The sequence below is a fragment of the Eucyclogobius newberryi genome, unplaced genomic scaffold (assembly GCF_026437365.1).
Source record: "Eucyclogobius newberryi isolate DKJ021-1_F unplaced genomic scaffold, fEucNew1.0.hap1 SCAF_8, whole genome shotgun sequence".
In the NCBI taxonomy this organism is placed as follows: Eukaryota; Metazoa; Chordata; class Actinopteri; order Gobiiformes; family Gobiidae; genus Eucyclogobius; species Eucyclogobius newberryi.
The window spans coordinates 39,266,318-39,278,547 of record NW_027316500.1 but is presented as its reverse complement, the minus strand read 5'-3'; the positions used below and the strand labels follow the sequence as shown (position 1 = coordinate 39,278,547).

The following is a 12,230-nucleotide window of genomic DNA, read 5'->3' as shown; positions in this document are numbered from 1 at the left end:
CTGTGTGTACTGTGTGTACTGTATGTACTGTGTGTACTGTATGTACTGTATGTACTGTGTGTACTGTGTGTACTGTATGTACAGTGTGTACAGTGTGTGCTGTGTGTACTGTGTGTACTGTGTGTACTGTATGTACTGTGTGTACTGTGTGTACTGTGTGTACTGTGTGTACTGTATGTACTGTATGTACTTTATGTACTTTATGTACTTTGTGTACTGTGTGTACTGTGTGTACTGTGTGTACTGTATGTACTGTGTGTACTGTATGTACTGTGTGTACAGTGTGTACTGTGTGTACTGTATGTACTGTGTGTACAGTGTGTACTGTGTGTACTGTGTGTACTGTGTCTACTGTGTGTACTGTGTGTACTGTGTGTACTGTGTCTACTGTGTGTACTGGATGTACTGTATGTACTGTGTGTACTGTGTGTACTGTGTGTACTGTGTCTACTGTGTGTACTGGATGTACTGTATGTACTGTGTGTACTGTGTGTACTGTGGGTACTGTGTGTACTGTATGTACTGTGTGTACTGTATGTACTGTGTGTACTGTGTGTACTGTGTGTACTGTGTGTGCTGTATGTACTGTGTGTACTGTGTGTACTGTGTGTACTGTGTGTGCTGTATGTACTGTGTGTACTGTGTGTACAGTGTGTACTGTGTGTACTGTATGTACTGTGTGTACTGTGTGTGCTGTATGTACTGTGTGTACTGTGTGTACTGTATGTACAGTGTGTACAGTGTGTACTGTATGTACTGTGTGTACTGTATGTACTGTGTGTACAGTGTGTACTGTATGTACTGTGTGTACTGTATGTACTGTGTGTACAGTGTGTACTGTGTGTACTGTGTGTACTGTATGTACTGTGTGTATTGTGTGTACTGTGTGTACTGTGTGTACTGTGTCTACTGTGTGTACTGTGTGTACTGTGTCTACTGTGTGTACTGTGTGTATTGTGTGTACTGTGTCTACTGTGTGTACTGTATGTACTGTGTGTACTGTATGTACTGTGTGTACTGTGTGTACTGTATGTACTGTGTCTACTGTGTGTACAGTGTGTACTGTGTGTACTGTATGTACTGTGTGTATTGTGTGTACTGTGTGTACTGTGTCTACTGTGTGTACTGTGTGTACTGTGTCTACTGTGTGTACTGTGTGTACTGTGTGTACTGTGGGTACTGTGTGTACTGTAAGTACTGTGGGTACTGTGTGTACTGTGTGTACTGTGGGTCCTGTGTGTACTGTATGTACTGTGTGTACTGTGTGTACTGTGGGTACTGTATGTACTGTGTGTACTGTGGGTACTGTGTGTACTGTGTGTACTGTATGTACTGTGTGTACTGTATGTACTGTGTGTACTGTATGTACAGTGTGTACAGTGTGTACTGTGTGTACTGTGTGTACTGTGTGTACTGTGTGTACTGTATGTACTGTATGTACTTTATGTACTTTATGTACTTTGTGTACTGTGTGTACTGTGTGTACTGTATGTACTGTGTGTACTGTGTGTACTGTGTGTACTGTGTGTACTGTATGTACTGTGTGTACTGTGTGTACTGTGTGTACTGTATGTACTGTGTGTACTGTATGTACTGTATGTACTGTGTGTACTGTATGTACTGTATGTACTGTGTGTACTGTGTGTACTGTATGTACTGTATGTACTGTATGTACTGTGTGTACTGTGTGTACTGTGTGTACTGTATGTACTGTGTGTACTGTGTGTACTGTGTGTACTGTATGTACTGTATGTACAATGTGTACAGTGTGTACTGTGTGTACTGTGTGCACTGTATGTACTGTGTGTACTGTGTGTACTGTGTGTACTGTATGTACTGTATGTACTTTGTGTACTGTGTATACTGTGTGTACTGTGTGTACTGTATGTACTGTGTGTACTGTGTGTACTGTATGTACTGTATGTACTGTGTGTACTGTGTGTACTGTATGTACTGTGTGTACTGTGTGTACTGTGTGTACTGTATGTACTGTATGTACTGTGTGTACTGTGTGTACTGTGTGTACTGTGTGTACTGTGTGTACTGTATGTACTGTGTGTACTGTATGTACTGTGTGTACTGTATGTACTGTATGTACTGTGTGTACTGTACTGCAGTAACATGTGAGGCTGAGGTGTCACAGACCGAAGTCCAGGGTGATGATGGTGTCTCCTGGCGTGGGGGCCAGCTGAGCCAGCTCGTCTGGTTCTTCTTTGAGTTTGGTGAAGAGCGTGTCCCCCATGTCTGTGGCGGGCCCCGTGGGCCCCGCGGCTCCAGAGGAGAAGAAGCTGCTCATGTTGTGTGGTTTGAACAGAGCCTCGGTCTGCTCCAGGGAGAAGATCATGGACGGCTGCTCCACATCACTGCAGCAGAGAAAGGGTCTGACCACTGTCCACCACAGATCATGGACCGGCACCAAACCTGTCGCACCTGTCGCACCTGTCGCACTGAAAACATTCTAGAACGTCACCTTGTCCCGCCTTCTGCCTGATTCTGCACTGATGAGAGTGAATACTGTTCACTTAAAGGTTGAATGGACGATTTTTTTGGCCCAAATCTGAGTCTCATTTCCTCGTGGCGTGGACTGTCCATTAGTCCTGCCACGTGTCAATCATAAAACGCACCTACCGCACCTGCAGAGCCTCGTTCACCTGCAGAGCCTCGTTCACCTGCAGAGCCTCGTTCACCTGCAGAGCCTCGTCGGCTCGTCCCCAGGAGAGCAGCATGTTTCCCTGTGTCTAAGCGCATTGATCTATCATAATATAGTTCCCTCAGTGACGGGACAAAATGAAGACGGAGAAAGACAGTTCGAGCTCAGAAGAGACGGAAATCTACGGGAGACGAGAGATGATGCGATCCGTCCTAATAAACAAACGCACGTGTGTGTTGTATCAGTCCACACGGGGGAGTGGCATGTGCACGGGGGAGTGGCATGAGCACGGGGGAGTGGCATGTGCACGGGGGAGTGGCATGTGCACGGGGGAGTGGCATGTGCACGGGGGAGTGGCATGAGCACGGGGGAGTGGCATGAGCACGGGGGAGTGGCATGTGCACGGGGGAGTGGCATGTGCACGGGGGAGTGGCATGAGCACGGGGGAGTGGCATGAGCACGGGGGAGTGGCATGAGCACGGGGGAGTGGCATGAGCACGGGGGAGTGGCACGTGCACGGGGGAGTGGCATGAGCACGGGGGAGTGGCATGAGCACGGGGGAGTGGCATGAGCACGGGGGAGTGGCATGTGTACGGGCGAGTGGCACGAGCACGGGGGAGTGGCACGTGCACGGGGGAGTGGCATGAGCACGGGGGAGTGGCACGAGCACGGGGGAGTGGCACGTGCACGGGGGAGTGGCATGAGCACGGGGGAGTGGCATGTGCACGGGGGAGTGGCATGAGACGGGGCATGTGCACGGGGGAGTCTCTTAAAACACATTCAAACACTTTAAATAGATGCAGACAGCACGCAGGAGTCTTATTTTGACCCCAGAAGCTGCTTTTACAGTAAATCTGCACTGGAATGAGTAACATCGACTACATGAATATACTGCTGTCCCACCTGAGCACGTAGTGGACACACACGACACACTGCGGCTGGGAGTTACGGCTGTTGTAGATGACGGTCCCCTGAGTCTCCATCCAGACGTAGCCCCCCCTCTTGGCCAGCATGCGGTACTGCGCGCTCACCGCCTGGCCCTTGGAACACACTGAGAAACAACAGCTTCTGTCACTCATTATTTACACAGAGAAAACCCAGTGACAAGTTCTTTTTCATGAGTTTCTGTTAAAACACAAACACAAGACAATAAAACACAAATAAACATTCAACACATGAACCAACACATGAAACACATTCACACAACAATATGAGGTACAATGATATAGCACAAGTGCATTGTGGGTCGTCCTGGACCAGAGCTTTAAAATCATTTAAAGAAATGAAATTATTTTATTTGAAAGTCTCTGTGTTTGTTCCACAGGAGCCTTAGAGCTGAACCTCAGAGCTGAACCTCAGAGCTGAACCTGAGAGCTGAACCTCAGAGCTGAACCTCAGAGCTGAACCTCAGAGCTGAACCTCAGAGCTGAACCTGAGAGCTGAACCTCAGAGCTGAACCTCAGAGCTGAACCTCAGAGCTGAACCTCAGAGCTGAACCTCAGAGCTGAACCTGAGAGCTGAATATGGTCTGGATGAACTGTTTTCTACACGTTATTTCTAAAGAAGAATAACAATCTTTAAACTCTAAGATGATTTGTGACTCTTGTGTTTGTTGAAGGAGTTTATCATCGATCCAGATATTTATCATCGATCCAGATACAAGTATTTGTACTAGAGTACTTGTAATAGAGTATTTGTAAGAGAGTATTTGTTCCGTCATATTACTGCTCTAACATACATGACAGGTGCAGCAGGGGGCGCTCTAACATACATGACAGGTGCAGCAGGGGGCGCTCAAACATACATGACAGGTGCAGCAGGGGGCGCTCTAACATACATGACAGGTGCAGCAGGGTGCGCTCTAACATACATGACAGGTGCAGCAGGGGGCGCTCTAACATACATGACAGGTGCAGCAGGGGGCGCTCTAACATACATGACAGGTGCAGCAGGGGGCGCTCTAACATACATCACAGGTGCAGCAGGGGGCGCTCTAACATACATGACAGGTGCAACAGGGGGCGCTCTAACATACATGACAGGTGCAGCAGGGGGCGCTCTAACATACATGACAGGTGCAACAGGGGGCGCTCTAACATACATGACAGGTGCAACAGGGGGCGCTCTAACATACATGACAGGTGCAACAGGGGGCGCTCTAACATACATGACAGGTGCAACAGGGGGCGCTCTAACATACATGACAGGTGCAGCAGGGGGCGCTCTAACATACATGACAGGTGCAGCAGGGGGTGCTCTAACATACATGACAGGTGCAGCAGGGGGCGCTCTAACATACATGACAGGTGCAGCAGGGGGCGCTCTAACATACATGACAGGTGCAGCAGGGGGTGCTCTAACATACATGACAGGTGCAGCAGGGGGCGCTCTAACATACATGACAGGTGCAGCAGGGGGCGCTCTAACACACATGACAGGTGCAGCAGGGGGCGCTCTAACATACATGACAGGTGCAGCAGGGGGCGCTCTAACACACATGACAGGTGCAGCAGGGGGCGCTCTAACACACATGACAGGTGCAGCAGGGGGCGCTCTAACATACATGACAGGTGCAGCAGGGGGCGCTCTAACATACATGACAGGTGCAACAGGGGGCGCTCTAACATACATGACAGGTGCAACAGGGGGCGCTCTAACATACATGACAGGTGCAGCAGGGGGTGCTCTAACATACATGACAGGTGCAGCAGGGGGCGCTCTAACATACATGCCAGGTGCAGCAGGGGGCGCTCTAACATACATGCCAGGTGCAGCAGGGGGCGCTCTAACATACATGACAGGTGCAGCAGGGGGCGCTCTAACACACATGACAGGTGCAGCAGGGTGCGCTCTAACATACATGACAGGTGCAGCAGGGGGCGCTCTAACACACATGACAGGTGCAGCAGGGGGCGCTCTAACATACATGACAGGTGCAGCAGGGGGCGCTCTAACATACATGACAGGTGCAGCAGGGGGCGCTCTAACATACATGACAGGTGCAGCAGGGGGCGCTCTAACATACATGACAGGTGCAGCAGGGGGCGCTCTAACATACATGACAGGTGCAGCAGGGGGCGCTCTAACATACATGACAGGTGCAGCAGGGGGCGCTCTAACACACATGACAGGTGCAGCAGGGGGCGCTCTAACATACATGACAGGTGCAGCAGGGGGCGCTCTAACATACATGACAGGTGCAGCAGGGGGCGCTCTAACACACATGACAGGTGCAGCAGGGGGCGCTCTAACACACATGACAGGTGCAGCAGGGGGCGCTCTAACATACATGACAGGTGCAGCAGGGGGCGCTCTAACATACATGACAGGTGCAGCAGGGGGCGCTCAGCAGGGGGCGCTCTAACATACATGACAGGTGCAGCAGGGGGCGTTCTAACATACATGACAGGTGCAGCAGGAGGCGCTCTAACATACATGACAGGTGCAGCAGGGGGCGCTCTAACATACATGACAGGTGCAGCAGGGGGCGCTCTTACATACATGACAGGTGCAGCAGGGGGCGCTCTAACATACAAGACAGGTGCAGCAGGGGGCGCTCTAACATACATGACAGGTGCAGCAGGGGGCGCTCTAACATACATGACAGGTGCAGCAGGGGCGCTCTAACACACATGACAGGTGCAGCAGGGGGCGCTCTAACATACATGACAGGTGCAGCAGGGGGCGCTCTAACATACATGACAGGTGCAGCAGGGGGCGCTCTAACATACATGACAGGTGCAGCAGGGGCGCTCTAACACACATGACAGGTGCAGCAGGGGGCGCTCTAACATACATGACAGGTGCAGCAGGGGGCGCTCTAACATACATGACAGGTGCAGCAGGGGGCGCTCTAACATACATGACAGGTGCAGCAGGGGCGCTCTAACATACATGACAGGTGCAGCAGGGGGCGCTCTAACATACATGACAGGTGCAGCAGGGGGCGCTCTAACATACATGACAGGTGCAGCAGGGGCGCTCTAACATACATGACAGGTGCAGCAGGGGGCGCTCTAACATACATGACAGGTGCAGCAGGGGGCGCTCTAACACACATGACAGGTGCAGCAGGGGGCGCTCTAACATACATGACTGTAGTTGATGCTTCTGTGTTTTAGATGATGTTAAATTGAGTTGATGTAAATTGTAAATAACAGTGGTCCAAGGATAGAGCCTTGAGGAACTCCTTTATTAAGATAAGGACCTTCAGATTGAAAGCATCATCAGAAACAGCTGGAGCTTCATTTGTGACATCATCTATAAACCATTTTATAGAATTTGGATCCAGTGATCCAAGAGAATCCAGTGACATAAGAGGATCCAGTGATCTAAGAGAATCCAGTGACATAAGAGGATCCAGTGATCCAAGAGAATCCAGTGATCCAAGAGGATCCAGTGATCCAAGAGGATCCAGTGACATAAGAGGATCCAGTGATCCAAGAGGATCCAGTGACATAAGAGGATCCAGTGATCCAAGATAATCCAGTGACATAAGAGAATCCAGTGACAAGAGAATCCAGTGATCCAAGAGGATCCAGTGATCGAAGAGGATCCAGTGATAGAAGAGAATCCAGTGATATAAGAGGATCCAGTGATATAAGAGAATCCAGTGACATAAGAGAATCCAGTGATATAAGAGGATCCAGTGATCCAAGAGAATCCACTGATCCAAGAGAATCCAGTGACATAAGAGAATCCAGTTATATAAGAGAATCCAGTGATATAAGAGGATCCAGTGATCCAAGAGAATCCAGTGATCCAAGAGAATCCAGTGATATAAGAGAATCCAGTGATATAAGAGGATCCAGTGATCCAAGAGAATCCACTGATCCAAGAGAATCCAGTGACATAAGAGAATCCAGTTATATAAGAGAATCCAGTGATATAAGAGGATCCAGTGATCCAAGAGAATCCAGTGATCCAAGAGAATCCAGTGATATAAGAGAATCCAGTGATATAAGAGGATCCAGTGATCCAAGAGAATCCAGTGATCCAAGAGAATCCAGTGATATAAGAGGATCCAGTGATCCAAGAGGATCCAGTGATATAAGAGAATCCAGTGATCCAAGAGAATCCACTGGATCAAAGGCCTTTGATAAATCAACAGAAACAGCAGCACATTCTTCATGTTTGTCCAATGCAACAGCAACATCCTGTATAACTTATAGCAGCTGTGATAGTACTACGTAGTACTATGTGATAGTACTACGTAGGACTATCACATAGTAGTACTATGTGATAGTTCTATTGGATCTTAGTGTAGCCTCCAGTTCTACTGTAAGAAACCTCAGTCTTATTTGACCAGGAGCTCTCATTTAAAGCTCATATAAATCAAGCTTGTAAAACAACCTATTTCCATTTGCGCAACAAGAGCCAAAATCAGAAGAATCCTGCCTTAAAGTGATGCCGAAAAACTTATCCATGCATTTGTAACGACTAGATTAGACTACTGTAACTCCTGCTCACAGCAGGTCCTAAAAGCTCCATAAAAAGCTTTCAACTGGTTCAAAATGCAGCAGCAAGATTACTAACAGGAACAAAAAGAAGAGAGCACATTACGCCAGTGCTGGAGTCTCTTCACTGGCTCCCCGTCGAGTCTAGAATCAAATTCAAAATTCTACTCTTGACCTACAAAGCCATAAATGACATGGCCCCATCCTACCTCAAAGATGCTATAGAACCATATCATCCAAACAGAGCTCTTCGCTCTCAGAATGCTGGCCTTCTGGTGGTGCCAAGAGTCTCTAAAAGTACTGTAGGAGGTAGAGCGTTTAGCTACCAAGCTCCTGTGTTATGGAATCAGCTTCCGACCCATGTTAAATATGCTGACACAGTCTCTTCATTTAAGTCCAGGCTTAAAACGTTCCTCTTCGAAATCGCTTATGGTCAGACTAGTTAGGAACAGAAACATAAACCCACAGCTTCAGCTACGCTGCCCTAGGAGTAACTGTGCTGGGGGAAGTATGACAGCTTGAGCACTATCCTCTTCTTCTGACTACTTATGCTATCAAACAATATTTATTTTTTGATTCCACTTGCAAACTGTTCACCGCCTTCTTTTCTTTCTCTCACTCCTGAGGACCTGTGGACCCAGATGCCCCTCCCCTGGTGAAGTGGTCCCTGCCTTGTGTGGACGGTCCCTCATCTGCCTGAAGAGTGGCTCCAGTTCGCCTCAGTCGGTCCCTCATCTGCCTGAAGAGTGGGTCCAGCTCGCCTCTGACGGTCCCTCATCTGCCTGAAGAGTGGGTCCAGCTCCAGTCTCCTTGTGTCCGTCTGTCCGTCTGTGAGAGTCGGATCTCTCCTTCACTGGAACTCCTCCAGGTTTCTACGCTTTTTTCCCAAAGAGGTTTTTTTGTAGTTTTTCCTGGCCGAGAAGGAGAGTCTAAGGACAGAGGACCCTGGGACATCGTCCCTCGCCACCACAGACATTGTCTGACTCCATCGCCACCACAGACATTGTTGATTCATTTCTCCCTGTGGCCCTCAGAGGCAACTGTTGTTGTGATTGTGGGCCTTACAAAAATAAATTGATTTGATTTGATTTGACTATGTAGTACTATGTGATAGGACTATGTAGTACTATGTGATAGGACTATGTAGTACTATGTGATAGGACTATGTAGTACTATGTGATAGGACTATGTAGTACTATGTGATAGGACTATGTAGTACTATGTGATAGGACTATGTAGTACTATGTGATAGGCCTATGTAGTACTATGTGATAGGACTATGTAATACTATGCAACCAAACTGTAGTTATAAGTTACAGCTTTATTATTTTTTATTGTAGTTGATCTGATTCTGTTACAAACTCAATTATTATCGGTTATTTTAACATTTCTATTGTTTGATTATATTTTCTACTGTCGCATGTTTTTCTGTTAAAGAAAAGGGTTCATCCCTGAATCCCAGTGTGAATGTGTAGTATGTCCAGTGTGTGTCCAGTGTGTGTCCAGTGTGTGTCCAGTGTGTGTCCAGTGTGTGTCCAGTGTGTATCCAGTGTGTGTCCAGTGTGTCTCCAGCGTGTATCCAGTGTGTGTCCAGTGTGTGTCCAGTGTGTGTCCAGTGTGTGTCCAGTGTGTGTCCAGTGTGTGTCCAGTGTGTATCCAGTGTGTGTCCAGTGTGTCTCCAGCGTGTGTCCAGCGTGTATCCAGTGTGTGTCCAGTGTGTGTCCAGTGTATGTCCAGTGTGTGTCCAGTGTGTGTCCAGTGTATGTCCAGTGTGTGTCCAGTGTGTGTCCAGTGTGTGTCCAGTGTGTGTCCAGTGTGTATCCAGTGTGTGTCCAGTGTGTGTCCAGTGTGTGTCCAGTGTGTGTCCAGTGTGTCTCCAGCGTGTGTCCAGTGTGTGTCCAGTGTGTCTCCAGCGTGTGTCCAGCGTGTATCCAGTGTGTATCCAGTGTGTGTCCAGTGTGTCTCCAGCGTGTGTCCAGTGTGTATCCAATGTGTGTCCAGTGTGTGTCCAGTGTGTGTCCAGTGTGTCTCCAGCGTGTGTCCAGTGTGTATCCAGTGTGTATCCAGTGTGTGTCCAGTGTGTGTCCAGTGTGTGTCCAGTGTGTCTCCAGCGTGTGTCCAGCGTGTGTCCAGTGTGTGTCCAGTGTGTGTCCAGTGTGTCTCCAGCGTGTGTCCAGTGTGTATCCAGTGTGTGTCCAGTGTGTGTCCAGTGTGTGTCCAGTGTGTCTCCAGCGTGTGTCCAGCGTGTGTCCAGTGTGTGTCCAGTGTGTATCCAGTGTGTGTCCAGTGTGTATCCAGTGTGTGTCCAGTGTGTCTCCAGCGTGTGTCCAGTGTGTATCCAATGTGTGTCCAGTGTGTGTCCAGTGTGTGTCCAGTGTGTCTCCAGCGTGTGTCCAGTGTGTATCCAGTGTGTATCCAGTGTGTGTCCAGTGTGTGTCCAGTGTGTCTCAAGCGTGTGTCCAGCGTGTGTCCAGTGTGTGTCCAGTGTGTGTCCAGTGTGTCTCCAGCGTGTGTCCAGTGTGTATCCAGTGTGTATCCAGTGTGTGTCCAGTGTGTGTCCAGTGTGTGTCCAGTGTGTCTCCAGCGTGTGTCCAGCGTGTGTCCAGTGTGTGTCCAGTGTGTATCCAGTGTGTGTCCAGTGTGTGTCCAGTGTGTGTCCAGTGTGTATCCAGTGTGTGTCCAGTGTGTGTCCGGTGTGTCTCCAGCGTGTGTCCAGCGTGTGTCCAGTGTCTGTCCAGTGTGTCTCCAGTGTGTGTCCAGTGTGTGTCCAGTGTGTATCCAGTGTGTGTCCAGTGTGTGTCCAGTGTGTATCCAGCGTGTGTCCAGTGTGTGTCCAGTGTGTGTCCAGTGTGTGTCCAGTGTGTATCCAGTGTGTGTCCAGTGTGTGTCCAGTGTGTGTCCAGTTTGTCTCCAGTGTGTGTCCAGCGTGTGTCCAGCGTGTGTCCAGTGTGTATCCAGTGTGTGTCCAGTGTGTGTCCAGCGTGTGTCCAGTGTGTCTCCAGCGTGTGTCCAGTGTGTGTCCAGTGTGTCTCCAGTGTGTTTCCAGTGTGTCTCCAGTGTGTCTCCAGTGTGTCTCCAGTGTGTGTCCAGTGTGTCTCCAGTGTGTCTCCAGTGTGTTTCCAGTGTGTATCCAGTGTGTGTCCAGTGTGTGTGTCCAGTGTGTGTGTCCAGTGTGTGTGTCCAGTGTGTGTGTCCAGTGTGTCTCCAGTGTGTGTTTCCAGTGTGTCTCCAGTGTGTGTCCAGTGTGTCTCCAGTGTGTGTCCAGTGTGTCTCCAGTGTGTGTCCAGTGTGTCTACAGTCTGTCTCCAGTGTGTCTCCAGTGTGTGTCCAGTATGTCTCCAGTGTGTCTCCAGTGTGTGTCCAGTGTGTCTCCAGTTTTCTCCAGTGTCTGTCCAGTGTGTGTCCAGTGTGTCTCCAGTGTGTGTCCAGTGTGTCTCCAGAGTGTGTCCAGTGTGTCTCCAGTGAGCCTCCAGTGTGTGTCCAGTGTGTCTCCAGTGTGTCTCCAGTGTGTGTCCAGTGTGTCTCCAGTGTGTCTCCAGTGTGTCTCCAGTGTGTGTCCAGTGTGTCTCCAGTGTGTGTCCAGTGTGTCTCCAGTGTGTCTCCAGTGTGTGTCCAGTGTGTCTCCAGTGTGTGTCCAGTGTGTGTCCAGTGTGTGTCCAGTGTGTGTCCAGTGTGTCTCCAGTGTGTCTCCAGTGTGTGTCCAGTGTGTCTCCAGTGTGTGTCCAGTGTGTGTCCAGTGTGTGTCCAGTGTGTCTCCAGTGTGTCTCCAGTGTGTGTCCAGTGTGTGTCCAGTGTGTCTCCAGTGTGTCTCCAGTGTGTCTCCAGTGACCCCCTCTTCCGTCCTCAGTCCTGACTTGGCTCCTCAGTGCTGAGATAAAGAGCTCAGTATCAGTGTGCTGCCCCGCTCTCACGCCCAACGTGACCAGAGTGTCCCGCAGCAGCACACTCTAATGCCCAGCTCCATGCTAGCACGCTAATGAACGTGCTACATGCGCTGCATGCGCCGCATGTGCCGCATGTGCTGCATGTGCCGCATGTGCTACATGTCACTGTCCTGGGCCCTCCTCTGAGTGCGGGGCCGGTTCCCATGGCACTCTGCTCCTTGGCCCGGGGCCAGCACATAT

At 49.6% G+C, this 12,230-nt stretch overlaps 1 protein-coding gene across 3 annotated transcripts in view; it reads right to left on the bottom strand.

Annotated features, from left to right (window-relative positions):
* Positions 1–12,230, bottom strand: part of LOC140350954 (endothelial PAS domain-containing protein 1-like) — a 123,941-nt gene that overhangs the window by 31,187 nt on the left and 80,524 nt on the right. For all 3 annotated transcript variants that reach the window (XM_072436556.1, XM_072436558.1, XM_072436557.1), the window contains exons 8-9: positions 3,554–3,701; positions 2,146–2,363 (exon numbers count right to left, since the gene is read on the bottom strand). In XM_072436556.1, coding sequence (XP_072292657.1) covers positions 2,146–2,363; positions 3,554–3,701 — 366 coding nt within the window. The remainder of the gene's footprint in view (positions 1–2,145; positions 2,364–3,553; positions 3,702–12,230) is intronic.